Below are 26846 nucleotides of genomic sequence, written 5' to 3'. Positions count from 1 at the left end.
CCTCGGTCACCGGGTCGCAAAGGAGGGACTCCTACCGGACCCACATAACATCCAGAAGATACTCGACTGGGCTCCACCGAAGACGGAAGATGGCATGAAGAGCTTCCTCGGATTGTGCGGATATTACAGCCGTTTTGTCCCACAATACATGGATCTCACGAAGCCGCTGAGGGAGGCCAAGGTGGTGGGTGACCACCTGACGTGGACGCCGGAAGCTGAAGCAGCTTTTGAGAGTCTGAAGCAGGCGCTGACTGCACCTCCAGTGTTAGCCCTCCCTACGTTCCGTGGTACATTCGTCTTGTACACGGATGCATCCGACTCTGCAGTCGGTTCAGTGCTCGCGGAGCGGGTGGGTGACACGGAGAGAGTCATCGCCTACGACAGTAAGGTGCTGACAAAGCAACAGCGTAGATGGCCAACATATGATAAAGAACTCTGGGCCATCGTTCACGCCATCCGGCGATTCAACCAGTACACAGTTGGAGCAGAATTCGAAGTCGTGACCGATCACAAACCACTCACGGGTGTACCGGAGTCCATCAATGTGGAACGGGACGGGACGGGAAGACGTGGCCGGTGGGCCATCGAGCTGAGCTCTTACCAGTTCCGGGTGGTTGTCCGGCCGGGCCGTGATCACGGCAATGCCGATGCGATGTCCCGGCAGCGACCAGTCAACGGCAATATCTGGACGGGCAAGCGCAGCAAGTCTTACCCCGCCGAAGCCGGTCAAGCACCCGTGCATACCGCAGCTACAAGAGCCCAAGAACCTGCTTCTGGTGGAGAGGAGGAATGTGTGGGGAAGACTCGAGGCGCAGCAGAACTTGACCAAGTCTGCGCACTGCCTACTGCGCCACCTAGTGCGAAGGGTGACCAGGCGGGACGCCTAATCACTGAAGCACCAGGACAATCGGAGTTGCAGACGGCGCAACAAGAGGACGAGGTCCTCAGTGTCATGCGGAACGCCTGTCTGGGCAGTCGGGAACCACCGCCCGATCACCCTCTCGCCGAGTGGGAGCTACTGCGTGGGAGCTGGACGCAGCTCGAAGTGCGGGAGGGCGTTCTCGGCATGAGGACGAAGTGGGACTTCCGGGCCCTGGTCCCCGATTCGATGCGATCAAGAATCATGACGCTCGCCCATGACCATCCGACGTCCGCACACTTGGGACGGAGTCGAACAACGGAAAGAGTGCGACAGCGCTTCCTCTGGCCCGGCATGTTCGCGGACATCCGTCGGTACTGCAGCACGTGTGACCTTTGCCAACGGCGCCATCGCCCTGCACCGAAGAAACGAGCTCCTCTGGTGACGGAGGTCACGAGTCAACCATTCCGCAGAATTGCGATTGACATCACTGAGATGCCGGTGTCGGAGAATGGCAACCGATATGCAGTAGTCATCATGGACTATTTTTCTAAATACGTCCGAGTGTACCCAGTCAGACGGCAGGATGCCGAAACCGTAACCACGGTGCTGTTGGATTGGGTTTACGACATGGGGGTGCCAGACAGGATTCACTCGGACCAAGGAGGCCAATTTGAGTCTGCATTGTTCCAGTGCATGTGCAAGCGACTGGGCATCCAGAAAACGCGTACAACGCCCTATCACCCTGAGAGTGATGGTATGGTAGAGCGTTTTATGAGAACACTCAAGGACATGGTCGCCAAATACGTTGACCCTCAAGGAGCGAACTGGGACGCTGACATCAAGGCGTACTGCATGGCCTACAACACCTCTGTGCACAGCGTCACCGGATATTCCCCGTTCTTTCTGCTGCACGGATTCCACCCGAAAACGCCACTCGATGCGGTCATCAACCCTCCGGATCGGGCGGTAAATATCCGGTGCTACCTTGAAGAGCGTCTAAAGGCCATTTCAGAGGCTTATCAGACGACTATCAGGAAAACCCGGGCCAGTGCTTCGGAGGCTGCGACCCGATTCAACCAGCGCGCGAGCGGAAAAGGGTTCGAGGCTGGTGACCGGGTATGGATTCGGGATAATAGGGTCTCGGTCGGCGGGAAGCCGAAACTGGGACTGTACTACAAAGGCCCGGGCACCATCATCGGCCGCCTCGGAGGAGAGAGAGGAGTAACGTACCTCGTCCGTGACGACAAGGGCAAGGAAAAGGCTCTGCACTTCAACCAGCTAAAGCCAGCTGTGGAACGGGAGTCCCGCAAACAGGAAACGTCTGGAAGCACCCGGAGGGACGACGCATTGGACACAGCCACAGAAACGCGTCCCAGGAAGCAGACGGGGTCCGAGGAGACTGGACCGGATCCACTGGCGTTGTACTACCTCTGCCGGCGGGCCCGAGATCAGGTGGGGAATGGGAGTACATCTGTGCGGGGCGCGTATGTGACCAGATCTGGCAGAGTGTCGCTCCCCCCAGATCGTTTTCAATCCTAGGCCTCGGATGCTCTCGATGTGCATCACCAGTGTCTGAATCAGTTTGTATTTCCGGTCGCGTTCCGGTCGCGTAGTGTGTCGCGTTTCTTTGTTACTTGACCAAGTGGAAACGTTTCTTTTATGGGGGGAGGAGTGTTGGGATATTGTGACCGCGGACCGGTCGTGCAGGGCCGAGGCGCGAGCCGGGCCGGCGGCTCGACCGGCCGGCCGGCGAGCCGCCTGACCGCCGCGCGGTCACCGCGCATGCGCTCTATGCCGTGGTTATATAAGGACGCGACCGTGACCGGACTGGGTCAGTCGGCGGGTCGCCGTGTCCGTGCTTGGTCTTCGGTCGCTGGAAGCACAATACACCGTGTCGTGGTATATGCAGCTTTACTTGGCCCTAACAGTAAATCCGGGCAGGAAACTTTTGTTTCCTGCCCGGCCTATCAACTAACATGGCATTTTGACACCGACAGTTTCTTGGTCATAGTTTTACTGCCCGGCTCGTGCTTTGCTTTTTCCCATACCTGCTACATTGCATGATTAAATCGAGACATCCAGGCATTTTAATGGCACGTGCACTGTACCACACTTTTCAAAGTTTAATGCAGTGCTTTGATATTGCCAGCCGTGTGGTTCAAGGGGTGTGGTTAAACGCGTTGAACCACACGGCTGCTGACGTCACTATCATTTATAGTTGTGAGCTTTTTGTCAGGTATGGGAAACACCTTCCAGCCCTAAGGCCGGGAATTCAATAAATGTCACCTCGCTTTTTTAGCGAAAAGCACCTCGAGCCTAACGGCCCTCGGAGTTACCGCTGAAAAACCTCGGTGACATTTAATGAATCATCCCGGCCCCGGGCAGGAATATATTAAGACATACTCCGGCATGTAGGAAAGCTTCTTCATCCAGTACCAATCCACCTCGTTTGAAAAGGTGTCAAGGCTATGTATTCTAGGCTAGCCCGACTAAACCTCGTGCCGCAAATAATGATTAAAGGAGACTTTGTTACGAAGAAGGTTCTTCTTCTTTTGATGTTTTTATATCATGATAATCTACATTCTGATGCACACGCCAATAAACAGCACTCATTTGCATTCCTCTCGCTGTGAGACCAGGCCTTTGTCAGCCCAGCTTCGCTGAGTGAATACGAAGGAGCCTGAGGCGATCTTTCGATAGTGATCAGCATGAGTGCCATTCTTTATTTGTCGTCATTAGGTAATTTTCCAATGATCTGCACCAGTTTTTACTCATTTTTATGCCAAATCGTTTCCGTAATAATTTGATATAACTATTTATAAGTAACTAAAATGGAATTTAGTATATTTGGGCAGAAATACCTGCAGCAATTTGAACAATGGCTTTTGGTTTCGAGCGATATCTATGCACCCGTTTCAACATAAAACGCAGTTGAAATTATATATCAATGAAAAAAGGAGTCAGCTTGTCATTTATATGGTTTAAAAATGAATATGTCAATGGAAAAGCATTAGCCATTAACCAACAATGAGGAGTGATGTAGATACGAACGCCTAAATATTGACTACCGGCTGGACTACGTCCAGCGGCGTATTTAGAAAATCGCGAAGGGGGGGGGGGCAAGGGTTTGGAGGGCGCCACCTCACCCAAGGAGGGCGCCATACGGTCGCGAGATAAAAAATCACTCAACGGGGGGGGGGGGTTGGGAGGCGTTTTTTACCATGCCACCAGTTTTTTTTTGCGTAACCTCGTATAGGTCGTGCTGCATTGATTTTGCATCGTGTGTATTCTTTATACTCCAGGTCACAAAAGGTCAAGTGGTCTTGAAATGCTGCGCCGAAGGCGCGCGAAATTTTTGAAAACAACCTTTTCCTCCGCTTTTTAGGCACGCCTTTTATACGATCACTGTTCAAAGCTCCTCTCGCTCTTTTACCAAATTTGAAGGTATAAAAAATACCTAAGGTTTGGTCGGGCCGCTGCCACACAAACTGTATAGAAAGCTTGGCTCATGGGTGTCGATGTATAAAAGTTTATTGGCGGTGGCATATCTACGCACCAGATCACCGTATCGGATTGATACCGGAGCGCGAGATGCGTAAACATCATCCAAATTACCTCAGACCAGCCTTCATAGCCTTCTCACAGGTGCATACAGTGTACCCACATAACCAGTTTCAATCACCGAAACTTCAGATGCCTGCTGTTGCGGCCGAACCTGTTGACAATACTTAATCGTAATACATATAGATGCCATGATGCACGTAAAGTAGGATCAATCCGTTAAGACCAAAGACGTGTTTTATGCATCGTAGAGCGTAGATAGTTTTGGTAGGTATAGGTACTTCATTCATTGTGCTGAATGCACGTTCATTTGTGGCAGTTTTCACAGGCAAGACATCAACTATGTGCAATAGAACGACTAAGTTGAAGAACATGCCAAAGGAGTAAATAAATGATAGGAGGGCAGCGATCAACGGATGTTGCCAATAGGTAGAAGGGCTGCGATCCACAGGAGGGCGCTAATAGGTAGAAGAGCCCCGATCAACATCCCGAGTTTCGACAGTAGGGCACCGATAGGTAGTGTTCGCGCGCCGTCAATGAGAAACGTCGTTCACGGGCTCTCAGTCCTCTATATTTTCTCCTCCATTCCTCCTCCTTCTTCCAGCGCTAACGGCCTGAGCCGATACCACAGAGCCTCGTACAACAGGAGCCAGGAGCCAGGAGCCTTGAGCCGAGCCAGGAGCCGAGCCGTAACTAAAACACGCATACACACAAACAAAACAAGGTAAGTTCCAGACAAATACATCCGTATCATAACATTGTTCAGTCGTATCACGATAATTTCAGAATAATAAGCAAAGCGCTTCACAATAACATCCGACATTTGGTACGATTTAGTGCTTACCGACAAATTGTCACTCTCCGGCGTAACGAACAAGGTTCATGCTTAAATTCATAGCCAAAATTCTTCCTTTTCACTCAAACAACATTTTTGCACGTCATCAATCACATCTTTCGTCTTTATCTTTCGTAATTATTCAGATTCTAGCCAGACATTGTCAAAATCGAGCCGAAAGAAAGTAAACAAAACAAACAATCCGGTAACCATAGCAACATAGCTTAGTTACCATAAGCGGAGGGCACCGCCGCTGAGCGGCGTCGCAACGGCACCGCCGCTGGGGGCCGTGCGGCGCTAACACCCGCCCCCTTTGAACCATCCAGGTTCAAAACCAACTTCTTAACTATACCTACATATAACAACACATAGGCACACTGCACAGCCTACCGAAACAAGCGTCGCTGAGATCAGCATCAACACACGCAAGTAGAACGCATCCTATATACATGCACCGTTCCTGATTTCTATCATTGTGATTGTATCATGAGCCTGTGTGGCGTGTCATGATCTAAAGTGTCCGGTGTCAATGACTTAGCGGTGTGCTGCTAGACTCATGCTGTGTTATACAGTGTAGCTGCAGCTCCATCGATTCACCAAGACTGCTCTTCTGCGCCCAGAATCTTCACTACCTTCGTGACAGGTCTCAGGAACATGGTTTCTCGAGCGCGCACCTTCACAGAGCGCACGCGCCCGTCCTTACCCATCAGGGTCTCCTTCACGAGGCCCAGCGGCCACACACCGCGTGGTACCGATTCGTCTACCATGACGACGACGTCACCGATCCGCAGGTTCGTCCGACTTCTTGTGGCAGCGCGAGATCGCTGCTGCAGGAGAGGCAAGTATAGCCGTCTCCACGAACGCCAAAACTGCTCAGCTAGGTAAGCAGCTTGTCGCCATCTCTTGGGTCCATCCAGGTCATCTTCACTTGAAGAATCACATACCGGTGTCACACACTTCAAATGCAGGATGTGATTCGGAGTCAGAGGCACCTCGTCACGAGGGTCCGACGAAACCGGCACCAGCGGCCGATTGTTCATGATGCACTCGGTTTCGCACAAGAGTGTGTGCAACGTCTCTTCTGTGAATGTCTGGCTGGTTAACAGACCATTCAGGATCTTCCGGACGCCTCTAATGAGACGCTCCCACACACCGCCGTGGTGGGAAGCGGCAGGAACGTTGAACATCCACTCGATGCCCTTGTCCAGCATCACTTTCTTCAACTTATCTTCGTTCGCGTGCAGTGCATCAACTTCTTCCTTCAGCTCCTTGTCTGCTGCTGTGAAGTTCGTTCCCCTGTCGGAACGCATCAGGCGAACGTTCCCGCGTCTTGCAATGAAGCGGCGCAAGGCACAAATGAATGAGTCCGCAGAGAGGTTGTCTGCGAGCTCGAGATGCACGGCTCTCGTGCTGAGGCATGTGAAAATGACTCCAAACTTCTTCACCTGACCTCTACCTCTCTTGGCGTATAGCGGCCCGAAGTAATCTACACCAGTGTTACTGAACGGGTGAGTGGCCTCCTCTACACGATCCTGTGGCAAGTATGCCATCTTCTGTCCCTCAACTGGGCGCTGTCGTCTTCTGCACTTCACACATCTGTGCAAACACCGTCGTACTGCGCTGTTCCCTTTCAGTACCCAGTATCGAGTCCTGAGTTCAGAAAGAACATACTGACGTCCTTCGTGTCCTGCCCTCTCGTGACGATCTGCGATGATCAAGTCAGTTACCTTGTCCTTGTCTGGGAGAATCAGAGGATGCTTGGCAGCCCAGTCCAACGCAGAGTTCATCAAGCGTCCGCGCATCCTGATGAGACCGTCCTCCACGAATGGGCTCAGCCGCGACAGACGACTGGCACATCGCACCTCACGTCCCACTCCCAGGTCAGTCAGTTCTTGCAGAAAATGAGTTTTCTGAACATGTTTCACGATGATCCTCTCGGCATCTTCTATGTCAGCAGGAGTGAGCTCCCTCACATTCGAGGCTCCCTGCTCGTCTCTGGCCTTCAGCTGCAGAGTCTTGATCGTTCGGCGGATCCATGCCACCGCTCTCGTGAGTCTTTTCCATGACGAATGATATTCAATCAGACGATCGATGGGATTGGCGCTGGAGTTGTCAGCCTTCTCGTTCTGCACAACGACAGCTGCCGAACTTGTCTTCGCTTGCTTCACTTCCGGGTCATCCGGGTGAATCTCACCGACGCACGGAGACCTTGGCCAATTCTCCTGTGAGCTCCTGAGAAATGGCGGGCCGTTGTACCACATGTCGCTGTCTTGCAGTACTCCTCTTGAAACCATGTCAGCAGGATTCAGCGACGAGGGTACGTACCGCCACTGTTCGTTCTTCGATCCAGCGTGTATCGCAGCAAGTCGATTCGCCACAAAGATGTGATAGCGCGAGGTCTCGTTCTCGATGTAACGCAACACGGTCGTGCTATCCGTCCAAAAGGTGACGTCATGGATCTTCATGTCCAGTGCTCGCAAGAGCTCTTGGTTCACGTCTACGGCAAGCTTGGCTGCGGCTAGTTCAAGACGCGGGACCGTAATCGCTTTGAGCGGAGCGACTCGGCCTCGGCTAAGAACCAGGGAACAGAACACTTCACCATCTCCGCGCACAGTGCGTATGTATGACGCGGTGCCATAGCCCTTCAGACTGGCGTCACTGAAGTGGTGCAGACTCACTGCATCCGCGGCACTTATGCCATACGGATCATAACATCTTGGCACGCGAACGTCTGGCAGGGACTTCAACCCACTCAGCCATCTGTTCCATTCTTCTTCAACTTCATTGGGAATGTCATCGTCCCAGCCGGTTCGTAGACGCGTCAGTTCCTGAAGAATCATCCGTCCTTGAAGAACGCGAGGAGCAGCCAGGCCTAACGGGTCGTAACAGGCTGCGGTCGCGGAGAGTATTCCGCGTCGAGTACGTGGTCTTCTGTTTAGAGCGTCTACGTCGATGCTGAATCCAAGCTCATCCCTGTGAGTATCCCAGAGTACACCTAAGACTCTCTCGCTTGAAGAGGCTTCCTGTCCAAGGTGAGTTTCAGTCTTTCCCTTGTCATCTTCTGATAGCGCTCTCAGAACTTCGGTGCTGTTGGAGTTGAACTTCGTGAGTCGGAAGCCACCCATGCTGCACAGCTGCTTCAGGTCCTGCGCCATCTTCGCAGCGGAGGCTTCTGACGTCGTCGATTGGCATACGTCATCCACATAGAAACTTCTTTGCAGTGTCTTCTTCACTTCGGGGGTGTATCCTGTGCCGAAGTCTTCTGCCGTCCGATGAAGAGCGTAGTTCGCGCAACTGGGACTGGATGTCGCTCCGAACAGATGTCTTGTCATCCTGAAGACACGTGGTGTTGAAGAAGTGTCGCCTTCTGGCCACCACAGGAAGCTCAGATAGTTCCTGTCGCTCTCCGGTACCATCACCTGAAGAAACATGGACTCGATGTCACCGGTAAAGGCTACCGTCTCTTGTCGGAAGCGGACTAGCACGTCCACCAGGGAGTTCGTCAGGTTCGGGCCTTGCATGAGTACATTATTCAGACTCACTCCATTGTATGACGCGCTGCAATCAAAAACTACTCTAAGCTTGTTTTTGGTCGGGTGATACACCCCATGGTGCGGGATATACCAGCGCTCTTCTTTTCCTTCTTCTGAGTCTGGTGCTGCTTCCTCAGCATATCCTTGAACCAGAAGCTTCTTCATCTGCTCCTTGTAGTCAGCTGCATATCTTGGATCCTTCTCGAACTTTCTTCTCAGTGATTCCAGTCGTCTTGCTGCCATCACTCTGTTGTCTGGCAGATCGGGTTTCGCATCTCGGAATGGCAGACCGATTTCGTACTTCTCTCCGTCCTTCTTGCATGTATCTTCCACCTTGAGGCACCACTTGACGTCCTCGACTGAGTAGCCTCTGCGACTATCATGGCTGTCAAGGAACTCGAGCTCGGGATCTTCCAGCATCTTGATGCGGTTGACACGCGCGACGTGTGCACCTGGTCCCTTCTTACCCTCAACGCCACAGACCAGCCAACCGTATCTGGTTCTGACGGCGTAGGGGCCCTTCTGACCTGGGCAGCTCACCACTTCCAATGGTTCTGACACCACGCTGGCGTTTGCACCGATGAGCAGGCCGATCTCTCTTGATGTCTTCTCAGTAAAACCAGCTTCAACTCCACGTTGTCGGAGATGTGGCCACTTGCTGATGTCTTCTTGCCGTACGATGTCTTGCTTTTCCACCGGTATGTGCTCTAGAACATACAACGCTGGAAGTTCAACTTGGTTGCCACCATCTTCAGTTCCAATACTGACACCAGTGACCAACGAGGTCTTCATTCTTCGCTCTCCATTGATGGTGGACATGACTACATATGTCTTCTCGTCTGGTTGAATGCCTAACTGACTTGCCAGCTTACGTGAGATGAATGAGTGCGTGCTGCCAGGATCTATGAAGGCTCCAGTCAGCACGGACCGTTCCTTGACGTTGGCTGATACTGGAAGCACCTGCAGCTTTCCACCGCCTTCACACTCTTGTGACACATGTCCTGCCGTCACGACGTTGGCGTTGGGCAGCGCATCTCTGTGCATACTTGTAGGATGCGACTTCTCGCACTTCTTACAGCGGCTTCGTTTCTGACAGTTCTTGGAGATATGTCCTTCATGTAAGCAGCCGAAACATAGTCCATGTTGACGTATGTAGTCAGTCTTCTCTTCCTCAGTCTTCGCCCCGAAAGCTCTGCAAGTCTCCAGGTCATGAGGATGCTCGCAGTAGGCACACTTGGCCGGTTGCTTCATGTTGCTTGCGTAAGCTCGACTTCTTCGTTCTTGGTGGAGCTGATGCTCCCGATTCTTCATCTGCTTTCCTGCAGGCTGCTGTGCTTTCTGCACGGTCGTGGCTTGTGGTCGTGTGTCCTTCTTCTCTTGAGCACTGAGCACATGTCTTCCATAGACAGAGTGGGACACGATCCTTGCTTCTGATTCGATGAACTCGACGAAGTCTCTGAAACTGACCTGCCTCTGGTCAGTCCTCTTCCTTTCTCCGTCTTCTCTTCTGTCTCGTCTCTGATCCTGTTCGATCCTGTCGACCGCTCTGCGCCAGCGATCAGCGACCCACGGCGTCTTCTGAATGGCCTGGCAGATCATCCATGAATCAAACCCACTGTCTGCCAAAACAGGTGAGTGAAGAGCGTTGAGAGCACCTCGCAGAAACACTGAGTAGTCATCAAGGCCGTTCACATCTTCATATCTCACGCGCGGGTAGTTTTGAATCTTCTCGATCACTGATGCTCTAGACTTCATCACATTGTCATATCTCACCTTGAGTAGACGAATAGCTTCACTGTAACCATCATCACCCAGGTAGACGCAGGTGGCTACAATGTCATGAGGCTTACCTTTGGTCAGCTGCAACAGGTACATCAGCTTCTCTTCTTCCCTGTCCAGCCTACATGCAATGTTAGACTGGAAAGCTGTGATGAATGGTAGGAAGTCTTCTTCGGTTCCATCAAACGCACGTAACTCCAATGGCTGAAGTCCGATTCTTCTCATCACCAGCCTGTCCGTTGTGTTGAGATCCATTTGCTGAACTGAGCCAGCCGACTTGTCATGAGATGCTCTTCCTGCACCTGCATGTCTGTCTGCTTTCGTTTCATTGTCTTGTTTCTTGTCATGTTTCATTTCATCTTGTTCACTTTCATGTGCTTCATCATCTTGCTTATGTTCATTTCCAGCTTCATCGTCTTCTTCATGTTCAAGTGCTTCAAATCGTGCCAGCACAGCTTCTTTGGCTTCACACTCCTTTAGTTCAGCCAGCAGTTGCACTTCCTCTTGCTTTCTGCGCAAGTTTTCTATCTGTTCCTCAAGTTCATGTTTCTGCTTCAATGCATTCATCTTCGCCTTCAGCCCGGCTAATCTGGCCGCTTCAGTAGCTCTCTGTGACGTGACAGATGCTCTGCTGGACGTAGACTTGACTGATCTTGCATCAGTACCATCGTGACTTCTTATGTCCATCTGAAACGCTTCCTTTCTTGCGATCGACTCTGGATCAACATCGGCTTGACTTCTTGCATCTTCATCGGGCATCACCGCTTTCTTGTAGCACGCCTCTTCTCTCAGAACTTGCGCCAACCGCTCCTTCAGAACAGCTTTGGTCCCTCTGGAATCTTCTCCGCGGGCGTCCAGCTCACGCTTCAGGTCCCGCACTACTAGTTTCTCGATGTCAATGTCCATAGCTGATGTATGTTAATATACCTATGTGCATGTGAAAGCGTAATGCCAAATGTGTTCAGCACTGATAAACAGCAGCTGTCATAGTCGGGTGCATCTCGTGTCAATGTTCCGCGAAATGTACCAATGACAGTACCATATTGTACCCAAGAAGCATATAACTGTCAATGTTCAAATCGTCAACTGTCAAATGTACCTACCAATGGCAGCATCATATGGTACCAAAACAAACCCATGTCTGGCCAGGCTGTGAAACGTACCAACGGCAACACCGTTCTATGCACAACACGTGGGTACACTGCACTTGTACCAATGGCAGCAGTTCAACATGGCAACACTGATCATCAGAAACATTTGGTACCAATGGTACACTCGTACTTCTGGCGCAGTCGGTGCAGGCTGCCAGTCGTACCAACGGCAACAGTCAACAAACGCGAATGTTCCACAAGCATTAACACTGACGAATAGTGTTTTTCAAAGCAAGAGTTCATCTGGTAGGCAATGCAATGCGCAAATGGCGACAGAATCAAAGCAAGCTGCTGAAACTAGTGGCATTGTGGCACTTATCGCGTTGTAGAACTTGAAGTCTGATGGCGCTGGAGAACTCGCCGTTTCCGCTGCCGTTCTTGAAGTCGCATTCTTGAAATTTGTCGTTACTAAATGTGTTCGCGCGCCGTCAATGAGAAACGTCGTTCACGGGCTCTCAGTCCTCTATATTTTCTCCTCCATTCCTCCTCCTTCTTCCAGCGCTAACGGCCTGAGCCGATACCACAGAGCCTCGTACAACAGGAGCCAGGAGCCAGGAGCCTTGAGCCGAGCCAGGAGCCGAGCCGTAACTAAAACACGCATACACACAAACAAAACAAGGTAAGTTCCAGACAAATACATCCGTATCATAACATTGTTCAGTCGTATCACGATAATTTCAGAATAATAAGCAAAGCGCTTCACAATAACATCCGACATTTGGTACGATTTAGTGCTTACCGACAAATTGTCACTCTCCGGCGTAACGAACAAGGTTCATGCTTAAATTCATAGCCAAAATTCTTCCTTTTCACTCAAACAACATTTTTGCACGTCATCAATCACATCTTTCGTCTTTATCTTTCGTAATTATTCAGATTCTAGCCAGACATTGTCAAAATCGAGCCGAAAGAAAGTAAACAAAACAAACAATCCGGTAACCATAGCAACATAGCTTAGTTACCATAAGCGGAGGGCACCGCCGCTGAGCGGCGTCGCAACGGCACCGCCGCTGGGGGCCGTGCGGCGCTAACAGGTAGGAAGTTGGCGAGCAGCAGGAGGGCGCCAATGGATAGAAGGGCAGCGATCAACAGGAGGGCACCAATAGGTAGGAGGGCCCCGATCAACAATCAACAGGAGGGCGCCACCAGGTAAGAGGGTGGCGAGGAACAGGAGAGCACCAATAGGAGGGTGGCGATCAACAAGAGGTCGCCAATAGGTGGGAGGGCGGTCATCAACTGCAAGTCGCCAATGAGCGGAAGGGTGACGATTAAAATGGGGGTGGCAATGGTGAGGAGGGCGCCTTTGCTCAAGAGGATGACACGAACAGGACGGCGTCTGTGCGGAGGGCGCTGGTCAACAGGAAGGTGCCAGTAGATAGGAGGGCGGTGATCAACAGGAGGGTGCCAGTGGTTAGGAGGGCGGCGATCAACACAAGGGCGCCAATAGGAGAAGGGCCCCGATTAGCATTCAACAGGAAGGACTAGGGAACCAATAGGTAGGAGGGCGGCACTGAACAAGAGGGTGCCAAAAGGGAGAAAGGCGGCCTTCAAAATTTCACATGAGGGCGCAATAGGTAGAAGAGCGCCAATAATTATGAGGACGCCGATCAGCAGAAGGGCGGCAATGTGTAGCAGGGTGGCGACCTACAGGAGGGCGCCTTCGGGTGAGAGGGCGCTTATTTACAGGACAGCGGCTTACATAGGCGACCACCGTTACGCTTAGAGAGCTACAGCCTACAAATGTGGTTGGAGGGCGCCCGAGGGAGCCCTCCAACCGTATTTGGAGGGCGTATTTGGAATGGGCGTCCTCCGAGGGCGCCCTCCATCCGTACTTTCCCTGTAAACACATTCGCGATTGGAGGGCGCCCTCCAGTCGCGATTGTTTTTCGATTCGATTATATCACAATTGCATTTGCGATTGGAGTGCGCCTTCGGCGCCCAAGGGGGGGGGGGCCATGGCCCAGTGGCCCCCCCCCCTGCCTACGCCCCTGACTACGTCAAACACCATATTCTCACGAAAATGCGATCGGAAACAAGTTCCCTTTTCGGTGAACTCTTTCCGGTGTTAGGACTTCTAAACCTAAATTTCTAAACTGAAATGTGCATCGTTAAGGCTCCCTTATACCACAATGCCACGTTATACTTAAACCCTCACCCGTCTTGGCGTTTTTACAAGGAGGGCTTCTGCGGCATTTTTGTATTTCACAAATTATGAGTTTTTGCGTTTCGGAGAGGTCGGGTAACGTCAGGTCAGGTCGATTATTAGGCGTCCTACCGGTTATGCGTAAGGCGAGTCTTAACTTTGTTTCTATCGATTCAGAGCGCAATGAGCATATTATTTCAAACTATTGTATCAGGTATATATTTATTTATATTAGAATGATTTTCAAACTTTTGTCCGTTTGTTAGTAGATAAATGGAAACACGACATCATTGCTCAATGTTCATGCGTACCCGTCGTAGTCAGCCTTGGGGCCTATACTGTCCGTCACCTCGCCAGAGTGCTGTGACCTTGACCTGACCTCGTCGGGGAGGCCGTGGCGTGCCTGGCGTCGGTCGAGCGCCGAGTGAGCGAGTCTGGGTTCAGGCGGACCTCGCGGGCGGCGAGCGACGGCTGGGGCTTTGTGCCGCCGCGCCGCGCCGCGCCGGTGAGCCGTGAGCGTGTCTCAGCCTTCCACTCCAGTCAGCCATCGGCTTCCCTCTTCATTTTACCTCCCTCCCAGGTTCCATACCATCGCCCTGCAGTCGCTCTTTAATCGCCATTTAGGTGAATAAAAATGTACGGGAGGATAACATCGTGAAACTAAGGAACTCAAATGTTGGATTTAATAACGCGTGAAATTGATGAGGTAATCAAGATGTGATTAAATCATTTCGCAGTAGTATACTGAATGCTTTCAGCTAATAGCGAGCGCCATATATGGAATCGCATCACTTTCCTGTTATCGTTAACGCAGCTTTTTAGGATCACTCACTCAGAATATTCATGAGGGTTAATCTTCTCATGATGAAATGACCCAGTTATATGAAATAGCCGGAAACAACTCAGGGTTTGACTACCATTGTTTCATTAATTTAACGATGCATTTAATGACAACGGTACTAAGTCGTCCTTGATAAAAATGACACAACATTACACACTTCATAGTAACAATAGCTTATGGCGGGCTAAAAGAACAGAATCTAGTCTGAAAAAGGAAACAACACCAGCTCAAAATAAATGCTGGGCTTCAGAATGCAGACGATGACACCTCTCAGCAGCTCAGACACTTTAATATGAGATTATGTTTATGGGGAACTGAGCTGGAACCCCAAGATAAACACGTTCCAAAGAAAGAACATCAGAGGCTGGGATGAAAGCCAGCGTAAAAAAAGATGTCTGCTTTCATGTAGAGAACATGTATAGAACTCTACATGTTCTCTTTTTACACTTTTGACTTTGCTTTTGACCATATGTATATGTGATCATGGCCCGTTGCCGAAAATTCATATAAAAAATAAACGAATTGAGATGAAAGTTTCATTATCATTGTAAGGAGGTCATTAAAGTAAAACAAAAAACGATATCATCAAATGCCTTACATACAACGAGCCTTAAAAGAATTGCAAGATGTCTGCTTTCATTTGGTTAGCATTTTAAAGACGAATAAGATGGACGCAGGCTTGAGCGGCCATACTGTAGGAAACTGTCCAGCCAAAGCAGGCTAATTAACCCGGCAGTTGCTGGGGTATTTCGCCACCCACCGTTTGCTGGGGGGGGGGGGCGTTAAACGCCCCCAGCCGATAACTCGAGAACCAATAGGCGCAGCGAAACGAACGAGGCGGCAAACGAAAGAGCGCGACGAGACGCTTCAGATGAGTACTTAAAAGTTGAATTTTGAGGTCACAGGTCGGGTCAAGGTCAGGTCAAACACCTGAAATCGGGCTTTCAGTAGCATGGACTTCAGGACTTCCCAATGGGCACCTCTCGTCATAAACTCTGTCAAAACGGTGCACAATCCATCATATAAGGCCTAAAAGAGTGTCAGCTCCATGTAGGGGTCAGTCAAGCATAGGTCAGGGTCAAGGTCAGGTCAACCGGGCAGGCACATATACCCGAAAATCAAAACTGATATTCGCAGCCTGTGACACATGTTTTATAGGTAATTTGAGGCGTAGAACACGATGGTGACATTCATTTTATCATATCTGTACGTGTTTGGCTCAAAAAGTTCAATTTAAGAAATGCATGTATCATGGTCGTGAAGAAGTCATGAAAAATTGCCAAGATTCATTTCAAGATTATGGAAAATGCGGAACGATAATCAATAATCGAAGATAGCCATTTGATTGATCATGGTATTGGCAGTCTAATGGCGTTTACGGCATGTCTGTATGTCTATTTTGTGATTTTATATGATTTTTTGAACATATGCCGTTTTTGGTCGAAAACTCAGAAATCATGACGTCACTAAAACCTCGATATCTCAAAAATTTTCCGACCGATTTTTTTTTTGAAACTTTGTCACAATAAACTTCAATCAATTCCCTACAGGTACCCAAAATTTGGCGCGCCTGCGGCGCGCCGTTTTTATGCTATGGCCCGGCGAAAAAAGTGGGGGCGTTTAACGCCCCCCCAGCAACTCGCGGGTTAATAAGCACTTTCAGCACTTTCATGTGCTGATATTATCTAACTTACTATTTATTTCTGATCAATTGATACGCATGCGATTAAGCCAGCTAAGGTGATGTAACTTCCTACACTTTTCTTTTGTCATGTTTTTTTCATATGTTATCCAACGTGCATATCATTGCAGGCGTTAGGAAAACGAATTTTGAAGAAAAGCTGGGATCAGGTGGTGCTGTATAACTCTATCTATTTCTCAGACCCAGACCACATTAGTATGTGATTGTGGCAAACAATACCTACTGAGTGCTTTTCTTTTGTTTGTATTGTGTAACTACATGTTCTTTGTATTCGTTCTATGCCATTGCGCCTCCCTGCATGCATCCCTAGGAGCCTGATAGCAAAGCTATCATAATATTGTGAGCATCGGTTGTTCTCCGTAAGGCAAACGGAAGATATTGCCAGTAGAAATATCAATCGGATACCAACTTTTTGGTGTACCGATGCCAAACCGATACCAACTTGGCATTTGGTATTTCAAGGCTGGTGCATTTTGGTATTCTGTTGGTATTTCATGAATCGTCAGTTACGTAAAAGAGGCTGTGAATTTGGTAAAAAGTTGGTATTTACCTGATTTTCCCGAGATGGTTTGGTTTCAGTATTTTCCCATGGTTATTGTTGGTATTTGGTTTGGTATCGGTATCACGGTTTTCCGAAACTGACATCACTAATTGCCATCGTAGTAGCGGCTAGCGCATATCAGCCCAAAGTCGCCGGGTTCGCATTACCGAACTTATAATCGACGAGCAGCTGTCGTCCTCCTTACCTCCCTCCCTCCCTCTCTCTCTCTCTCTCTCTCTCTCTCTCTCTCTCTCTCTCTCTCTCTCTCTCTCTCTCTTACTCCCTACTTTCATCGTTTCATTTTCAATCATCAATGATCGAAATACCCTTCGAAGAAATATAAGAAATATATTTTTGGACGGAGCACGTTAAGCACTTAAATAAGCGGCCCAAACCAATAAGGTGCAGCTGTGTGCATAAGAGCTATGCTGATTGAGTATATGATAAATAGTAGCATAGACAACATGAATCATGCTATCTATGATATTCTTCATCTATCTATCATGCTATCTCTTCAATTATCTGTATTTTATTGTGATGGCCCTATTACGGATCCTATTACGCCGGCCGCGCCTGATGCGGCAGTTCTTTCACGACCCCGTGGTCCGCGGGACACTTTCTCTTCTTAGACAGTAATAAGCAAGAATACTCTTGAAATAAACGGTAACTCGGCGAAAGAGAGACTCATCTCTATGACAGCAGACGACGAAATAACCAATTTCGCGTCAAACGGAACGAACTATATTGCAATCCTTTTGATGTAGCCTATTGAGAAAAGAGCCAGTCCCCCGCCTACCGCCTATACATCCCATAGACGAGCACAAAAATCGAAGTAAGCAGCAAGGATGTCCATTGTTTAATGCTCATATCTGGGTGAGTTCAGTTTCAATTTGTCTCCCAGCAACATTTCAGACTCTTGCTGGAGATTGATTTGATCTCGGAGGAAGTCTGAAGAGAGATATTACCTGCCGGAAGTAGCAATCATTGGCATTGAGCGGCCCTAAATCGACTTGACCTGCGTTCCATACATCCAGTGAGAGAAACTCGCTCAATGCCTTTGCATGCATTGCAGCACTTATGTAGACATCACTTCTGTGCATTGGGACTATTGCTGACAAATTGATATTTTCAAACATTTTGTGCTTTTACCTAGCGCATGGTCACAGAAAACGAGTAGCAAAGACAGATTCGAACAGCAGTTGAATTAACAATACGTGTCATGCGTTATGCATACAGGGTGGGGCAGCATAATCGGGAATAAATATCAAACGGGATTATTTGGTCATGAATTTAAAAATATAGCTCCAAGCACTATTTTAACAACATCCCATCAATCGGTCACCTTTTACCTATCCCTCATCCTATTTGACCGCCCTTCGCGTCGATGACCTTCTCAAGGCGGGTCCAAAAGCACGCGCATGCACGTGCAGCCTCCTGCTTGTCCATGATCGCCCATCAGCTTCGTACCTTGCACTGAAGACCGTTTTTACTGATGATAAGTTGTTCATTAAACTTCTACCAAAAAACGCTCCATATAAAGAATTTGGTCGGATTTAAATCGGCGGAGTTGAAGGACCAGAAGTTTTTGGTTCATCTCAGGTGGAGGTGCCCTACACAATAACATGTCGTCCTCACTGCAGTACCAGCACGGACAGAGTCCTCGTAAGACGTGATCTGGACCGTCAGTGATCCTCTCTTCCGACGACTCCACGTGAGTCTGCCAGAGTGTGGATGTATTTACCAGAGGTGCTCGTTTTATCCGGGCTCGATGAAGTAGGGTGCACCACGTGCACCTCCCTTGAAGACATGCACGTGCAGCCTCCTGCTTGTCCATGATCGCCCATCAGCTTCGTACCTTGCACTGAAGACCGTTTTTACTGATGATAAGTTGTTCATTAAACTTCTACCAAAAAACGCTCCATATAAAGAATTTGGTCGGATTTAAATCGGCGGAGTTGAAGGACCAGAAGTTTTTGGTTCATCTCAGGTGGAGGTGCCCTACACAATAACATGTCGTCCTCACTGCAGTACCAGCACGGACAGAGTCCTCGTAAGACGTGATCTGGACCGTCCATCACCTCAACAGGATGTTTACTTTGCATGACCGCTGCAATATTCTCGATACAATCCCCTATATGGCATGCCATTCTTTTTTATCGTATTCCAGTCGGTGATAAGATTTTTGGTCGCTGAAGTTTTGAACATTGTTTCTTTTTAATATGCTCAAGAGCTTCTTCCTTATATTCAAGTGAGTCATCTTGTATGTCCTCTGCTAAGAGTTATTTTACGACGATTACGTTAAGTTTTTGTCCTAAGTATCCCCACACAATCCTTATCGTCCGTGATAACACGTTGACCTGTCCAGCAACCTTTACGTGGAATGGCATTGTTTTAAACAAAATGTTCTTGTTTTACTCGTTTAACATTAGTGTCTATGGGCGCGCGCAAAGCACTTGGAGCACCGTCGAACTATTTTGCTGCTCTTTTCCAGGAAGTTGCATGCTCATGGATGTAGTCATGTCAGATGATGCACAACTTTTGGGCGTTTCATTGCCATGATATAATTTATCAAAATAATGCCATGCCTACTCATGACCAGAGCCCAAAAAGCATTCCCGATTATGCTGCCCCACCCTGTATGTATTAAACCAGCGACGAATGCAATGACAAAGCCCTTTGTCAAAGTATACTTGGATGTCTGCGATAATAGATGACCGTCATTCCCTTTTTCAGGGCTGACTGTTCACGTGCTGCTGGTGTTCTGGATACCCCCGGACTCGCCCGCCAAGGTGAAAGTGGCCACCATCCACTCGGTGGCGCTAATATTCTTCCTGTTCAACCTCTTCTGGTGGATGCCTCCTGTTGGTGGAACCTCTGTACCAAAACTCGGTAAGCGCCTCACAGGAACAGCGCGTATGCATTGACATTTCTGTTCACTATAACCTCTTCTCAGTGATTTCAAGGTAGCTTTCGAGTTAGATTAGCAGTTTTCACGACGGCTATCTGGTACACATTTGGCACACATTTGGTCAGATTTGGTGCAGGTTTGGTCAGATTGGGTTCAGTGTGCTTTTTCGTAGCTATTATCTAGGGTTGCACTAATTGCTTATATGCCTTCCTTGTCATACTATCAGACATTATCATCGACTAAGACACTGAAATGAGTTTATAATTTACAGATATTTGCTATAAAAGAAATATGGTACAAATTTGGTCAAATTAGGTGCATTCGCCAGATAGCCTGTGGTGAAAACGGCTACTATCTACATTATGACTGCACCGGTAGTCACTATGACCATAATCAACTGAACACACTCGTTGCCCAAAGTGACGACCGGCTTTTTTGCAACGATTACTGCAGATGTGCGCAGGGCTGGAGTCGACGAATTTTCGGTGACTCCGATTCCGACTCCAGCTGTCAATAACCAGATCCGACTCCGACTCCGACTTAAGACAGAACTTTCGAATCCAGCTGACTCCAACTCCAGGTCCGACCTCGCAGCCTTGCCAGATCTGCGGAGTCGATAAGATTTTCGGTGACTCTGACTCCGGTTGCGAAAATCGACTACGACTCTGCGGTTATAGCTGTCGACTTTACCGGCTCTGATTCCGACTCCGCAACCCTGGATGTGCGAGTCCCCGCGCCTTTTCCATATTCAAGTGTCACCGGTAGAACGGGATGGTGGTGCATGATATTGGATGTTGAACTCCGTGGCGATATGGCGGGTTCAAATAACGTCGGGCCATATTCATTTCTAACTCAAACATAATCTAACCTAACCTAGCCTAACATATAGCGTAAAACCTACTTTCAACTACATAACAAACACCTATAATCAACCCTCACCTGACGTGTTATGTGAAAAGTAGACAACTTAGGTTAGATTAGGGTTGGGCTGGGTTAGCTGTGTTGGTTAGGTTTGTGCTGAGCCAGGGACAAACAGCTCGTACATCTGCAGTAATCGTTCCAAAAAGTGCCGGTAGTCACGTGGGCATTTCATGTAATGCATAGGAAATGGTTATGCTCGGATAATCTCGACCATAGTTCAGCGACTGCCGGGTCTCCACCTGGCATTCCATGAACTATGACTAAAAGTTTCAGGCATTCGCTGTAACGCGCGTATTTCTACGAATAGTTCAGCCTTTGCCGGCATTCCACGTAATGCCTAGACATTGCATGAAATTCCGGATTTCACCCGATGCCTTCGACATATACACTGGTGCTAGATACCGTATATGTATAATATACAGATCTTCAGGCAGGCAAATAGGCCAGATAGTCTGTGGTACACATTTACATAGGTACGGTATCTATCAGTGTATGTATGTGAAGTGATGGTACACGCCTAAACTGGTTCGCTCGTGTGACGGATCCGCTGTAGTGACGAACCCGCTCGTATGACGGACCCGCTCGCACTGAGCCGCTCGTGTGACGGACCCGCTTGCACTGACCCGCTCGTGTGACGGACCCGCTCGTACTGACCCGCTCGTGTGACGGACCCGCTCGTGTGACGGGCCCGCTCGTTAGACCCGCTCGTGTGACGGACCCGCTCGTGTGTGCCGGCTGCAGTGTCGTTCGTCAGCGCCAGCCTGTCGCTGAGCGTCGTGTCGGCCGTGGCGGCTGTGGTCGCCTCCAACCTGGTGACTCGGTGCCAGCCGCCTCCGGCACCGGTGCTCGCCGTCTTCACTGGACTCGTCGGCACCGTGCTGCGGCTCGGCGACCTCAACCAACAGGTAATGCATCCTCAACGAACAGTACTAGTAGAGGCCCCACTAGGACCTCACCCAGCAGGTAATGGCGCACAAGGATCCCAACCAGCCGGTAGAGGCCTCACGGACCTCAACCAGCAGGTAATGAAGCAGCGGCACCCCAACCAGAATGGAATGACCATTGAAAGACCCAGGACTAGAAAATGCGTAGCTACAGAGGATGCTGAGCATACTGTCTGCAAAATACATCTAAAATAAAAGACAATAAAATGACTGATATTATACATTACCAGCGATATCAATTTAAGAAGCGACATGGCTGATGCTGCTGCCGACTAGACTATGGTTGAGAATTGAGATGCTAAATATGAAATCACATTTTTCTGGGACTGGTGAAAACCTGCGATGAAAAACGTCTACCGTGCGAACAGAGTTCAGGAACCTGTTGCATTGATGGAGTATCCTCATAAATATGCTCGACTTTACAGTGCTCACCCTGGCATAGGGAACATGAAACAGCACTTGGTTTTGCAGAGCACGAGGAGTAGCAGCAAGTAAAATAATTCTAGTAAAGCAGGCTCATCTCTAAATAGTAGAGGACTAGGGTGACCCGCGTGCTCCGCAACGCGAAAAGGGGTATTTACGATCGGCGGGTGTTTGGTTTTCTTGTGTCGGTTGGGCTATCTATCCATTTCGGTCGATTGCTTTTTGATGGCTAAACGTTTTGGTTTGGAAAAAAATATCCATCGGATCGAAGTGCCCGTGTCTGATAAGCATGCTTTCTGCTTCAGAAACTGTCAATAGTTCAGTGAACCTGTCAAATGTGTTTTATAATTCAGGTGCGTAGTTTTGTGACAAATGAAAGGCGTAGATAATTTTTGCTAAAAATGGATTTGCAGAGGTTTGAAACATTTATATTTTTAAGAATACCGTTGCTTGTCATGCAAACGTGATGGTTGGATCTTGGAGAGAATTGAATGCTCTTTCTAATGATAGCATTTTCATTGTCAAACTTATCAGGTTAAGCAGCAAAATCCGTGTAATTATTTAGTGGCACATTTTGGACAAATACCATTTAATTCAGCGACTTTTTCCACATTGTTTTTGATCAATTAGCTTTTCACAATTTTTCCATGAGAGACGGTACATTTTTATTGCTAATAGGCGCTGTTTCAACTCATTCCGTCTGACGATCACCTGAAATTAATATAAATTCCAAAATCCGTCCAAAACGTCCATTTTTCAAAAGAAAGTGTCCTCCCCGGTGCACGTGGCGCGTGCCAACCCCTGCACCGCACACCATTCGATAGCCCGTTCGATTCTCTACACGATGCTGTTTTCCCCGTACCGGTCGGGCCCACGGTTACCGAGATATTGCACCGGGACCGGACCCGTGTCGGGCAAATTTGGCTGTTTTCGCCCGTTTTTACCAGCCGATTAATACATGTAAAGTCTATGACGCGAATTTGCACTTTTTGGGCACGCGCCACGCGCTCGCTATCGATCCGATCGAGCTGAGACCCATCAAAGGCACGTTGTCCATCCTTGTTCTATGAGTTGCGCAAACTTCAGCGCGGTAGGTGCAACGGTGTGACTTGTAACCCGCGCTACGTAGCACCATGTCGCGACCTTCGTAATAGACAGAAACTACGCCTTCCTCAAATAGTAATATAGACAAGCGGCTGCGCCACTTGCTTTGCTGCGTGGTAGGTAAAAATTGCGGCACCAGCCAATTTGCTTTCGAATGGTGTTTGATTCATGTCGATGTGTTGTCTAGAAGCATAGATATGGACGGAAATGTGAAGAGAATTTAAAAAAGAACTGTTCTGAGGGCGTTGTTGGATGAAATTTGGGTGATACGGGGTCAATACGGGTCAAAGGGGTCAGCCCCGGTCACTTTGGGTCAGGCCAGGTCACATAGGTCACATCTCGTCCAGCTGGGATCAGCCCGGGCCACTGTTCTGCTTTTGCCTCCACCACTACCCCTACCCCTACCACTACCCCTACCCCTACCCCTACCACTACCCCTACCACTACCACTACCTCTACCACTACCCCTACCACTACCCCTACCACTACCCCTTCCACTACCACTACCCCTACCCCTACCCCTACCACTACCTCTACCACTACCCCTACCCCTACCCCTACCACTACCCCTTCCACTACCACTACCCCTACCCCTACCCCTACCCCTACATCTACCCCTACCCCTACCCCTACCACTACTACTACCCATACTCCTACCCCTACCACTACCCCTACCACTACCCCTACCACTACCCCTACCACTACCCCTACCACTACCACTACCCCTACCCCTACCCCTACCAATACCGCTGGGTCATGTCAGGTCACTAAAAAAAGAATCATACTTTGAAAGTGCTTCTAGCCCTGCTCATCTTCGTGCCATTCCATTACGCTTAATCGTATTTGTCGGAAATGGCGCATTGTGACAAATGTGGCGCATGGCGTCAAATGCGGCGCATCTGAACCTGTTGGCTGAGTATGCATCCTGGCACCAAATTGCACCCATATCGGACTATATTTGACAAAACTGTGCGATTTGCGACGAAGATGGAGCCTTAGGACAAATGTGACGCATTGCGGCAAACACGGTGCATTTGTAAACTCGTATCACAAACTGTTTCCATCGAACGAAAATTAACACATTTTTCGCCACTTTTTATTCAAATTAATAACTTGCCGATCCGCCAATGCGAGGCACTCGCCGCCGATCGGCATGCATTTAGCTCACAAAGTTTGTCGACCCCGGCTCTCAGTGAAGATCTACGAACCGATCAAAATTTCATTGGCGTTCTTCCGGCGCGCCCCACGCGCGAACCGTGCACCCCAGCGAGTCGAAACCTAGAAAAGGCGCTGACCCGTTCTGTCACCTAGAAGGTGTGCAAATTTCAACCCCCTACGATATACCGTCTGCCCTGTAGGCCGGCTAAATTGAACCCACTACACGGCGTGGCGGACAAACAAACAAACAAACAGACGGATCCTGTTCAAATAGTAAGATAGATGTTTCGAATGAAGATAAGGTCGTACTGCCGTCTCCTCGCAGCGATACATGTTAGACCGAAATGATAAGGGAGATTTTCTCATTTGAGAGGTCGTGGCACCATGGCAGCGTGCTCTAAGCCAAATAAGAGTTTTATGTTGAAGTTTGTCGGTTTTGATCAAATGGGTTTTGGCATCCCCTCCTCCCATAACGCAGCTGTGCTGTGTGCAGTACTCCAAGATCGAGCGCACGTTCGCACAATAAGTGAATGTAATGGCTTTGGGGTTAGCATACAATGATCGACCATTCATCCCCGTGATAAATGATCGGTCTTGGTTTAACATTTAGTTTATAATGAAAATATCAGAATTGGACCCCGCATTAGTTTGGAAACGGTAGGATAGCAATAAAGCTGGTATCCAATTTACATCTAGTTGGCACTCACCGGCCACCGCATATTGTGGTTGTTGTGGCAATGTTTACAGCTGGCAACGAAACAAGGTTTTTTCAACAAAGCCCGCTTCAAATTAAGAACCGGCCTACACAGGACGCCATCTTTCCAAGCAGAAAAGGGAAAATTACTGTGTGCACGGTGTAAGTTTCTCGTCAGACATCTGAGCTATGTGTTTCTTTGCAGTTTGCAGTGGGTCACTGTTCGTTGACGCACTAGTTAGTCTGGACTAATAGAGTCGATTAGTCTGGACGAGAAGAGCCATTAAGTCTGGACTAATAGGGTCAATCCTGAAAAGCAAGAGCTCTCAAGTGTCCGGTCCCGCCTTGACCGTATGCCTGGCGAAGATCAAGTCACATACGGGTACCACACAGTGCAGTAAATGGAACGCCCGACGCCAGCCCGACGCACATTCACAGAAGATGGGCTGTGGACAAGGTGTACTAATATTTGAACCACGCGTGTCCTGTTATGCAGTGATAACCTAATTACCTGATAATATTGACACTGCTTACTCTGAAGACATTTCAAAGGAAAAGCAAGGCTGCAAGCGAACAATCTGATTGATCGGAAACTAAATGGGAGAGCTCTGGTAGACCGATCCGCTGCTGTATCAGGTAAAAGAAAATTCAACTCGTTTTTGAACAGTCTTCTTATACCAAATATACCTATTACCTATTTGGGTTTCAAGCTATGCTTTTCCTTTCTCATGATCAATATTTATTGTGTTTAACTATACCCACGATCAGTGGACACTGATCCCTCCTATCAGAGGCCTGTTTGGTGAGCGAATGTTTGCTACATTGTTCTCAAACAAAATGCTGTTCTTCCTCAGCGGCACGCCATCCCTCAATGGACTGCGCCCCTCGGATGTTCGATGACGACGGCTCATTGACACGTCAATTTGTGTCAACTTCTGTGCAGTATCAGCCGTGACGCGTGGGAACACCGCACTCACACGGGTGCCGTATTGTGTTACCGGCGGCACACACACGCGTCGGATTGTGGGCGGGTCCGCCGCCGCGACCGCCCCACGCCACGCCAGTGTGATAGATTTCGTGACCGATAGTCCACTGGGGGAATCGATGACATGTTGTACGAACTCCGCCACCCCGAGATCGCAACTGAACAGAGAAAACCATGCAGCCTCATATTGGTCGGCACGCTGGACCAGCGATCCAGGAGATAGCTGGTATACCTAGGTCTCTATCAGTACGGCTTGAGGGTTGAAAGTATGTAAGAAACTGGGAATGAGCTAAATTGTAAATGTTTGTCGGGATATGTTGGACGTACCTAACTTGATGAAATTTCGTTGAGCATGATGGAATTTCGGTTTTCATGCAATGTAGAATGTATACTTATTTTGTATAAATTGCGCATGCTCTACCTACATAGAATCTCGGCATGCGGCTTGTTCTCGCTTTCGACATTTTGTTGTCACTCTCGCCATTTTGTACCTATTTCTCACCTCTCGTCATTTGATCTCACTCCTCGCCAGTTTACCCTCACTCCCGTGACTATATCGTCGTTATCCTTGCGAAATAAGTTTGAACTTATAGTCGGAGCTTCGCGCTTAGTAACCATAAAGGCAGGTGAAAGTGACCGTGCCTTTATGAGATCATGTATAAAACAGCAATTTTAAATGCCATATGAGAACGAAAATATTGTATTAGCGAACATATGTATTGTTTATGTGGACGTGACAGATTACTGTAGTTTCTAAGCGG

At 48.9% G+C, this 26846-nt stretch overlaps 2 protein-coding genes across 3 annotated transcripts in view; one reads left to right on the top strand and one right to left on the bottom strand.

Moving 5' to 3' along the window:
• LOC122363326 (acetylcholine receptor subunit alpha-type acr-16-like) overlaps nucleotides 1–26846 on the top strand; it is a 67797-nt gene that overhangs the window by 31518 nt on the left and 9433 nt on the right. For both annotated transcript variants that reach the window (XM_043332453.1, XM_043332454.1), the window contains exons 7-8: nucleotides 19682–19837; nucleotides 21519–21682. In XM_043332453.1, coding sequence (XP_043188388.1) covers nucleotides 19682–19837; nucleotides 21519–21682 — 320 coding nt within the window. The remainder of the gene's footprint in view (nucleotides 1–19681; nucleotides 19838–21518; nucleotides 21683–26846) is intronic.
• Nucleotides 4951–11239, bottom strand: LOC122363325. Its single transcript, XM_043332452.1, has 2 exons — nucleotides 5268–11239; nucleotides 4951–5116 (listed from the first exon to the last, which is right to left on the bottom strand). Exon 1 carries the CDS (start codon nucleotides 11135–11137, stop codon nucleotides 5852–5854), a length of 5286 nt encoding a protein of 1761 aa, XP_043188387.1. The 5' UTR covers nucleotides 11138–11239; the 3' UTR covers nucleotides 4951–5116; nucleotides 5268–5851.

This window comes from Amphibalanus amphitrite, unplaced genomic scaffold (genome assembly GCF_019059575.1).
Source record: "Amphibalanus amphitrite isolate SeventyFive unplaced genomic scaffold, NRLGWU_Aamphi_draft 000616F_arrow, whole genome shotgun sequence".
Taxonomy (NCBI): Eukaryota; Metazoa; Arthropoda; class Thecostraca; order Balanomorpha; family Balanidae; genus Amphibalanus; species Amphibalanus amphitrite.
Note: the sequence above shows the minus strand (reverse complement) of the source record. Positions and strands in the feature narration are given on the sequence as shown.

What these genes read in the sequence shown, in the direction of transcription:
- LOC122363325 (XM_043332452.1), bottom strand. Translation starts at nt 11,137, where the DNA reads ATGAATGCATTGAAGCAGAAACATGAACTTGAGGAACAGATAGAAAAC.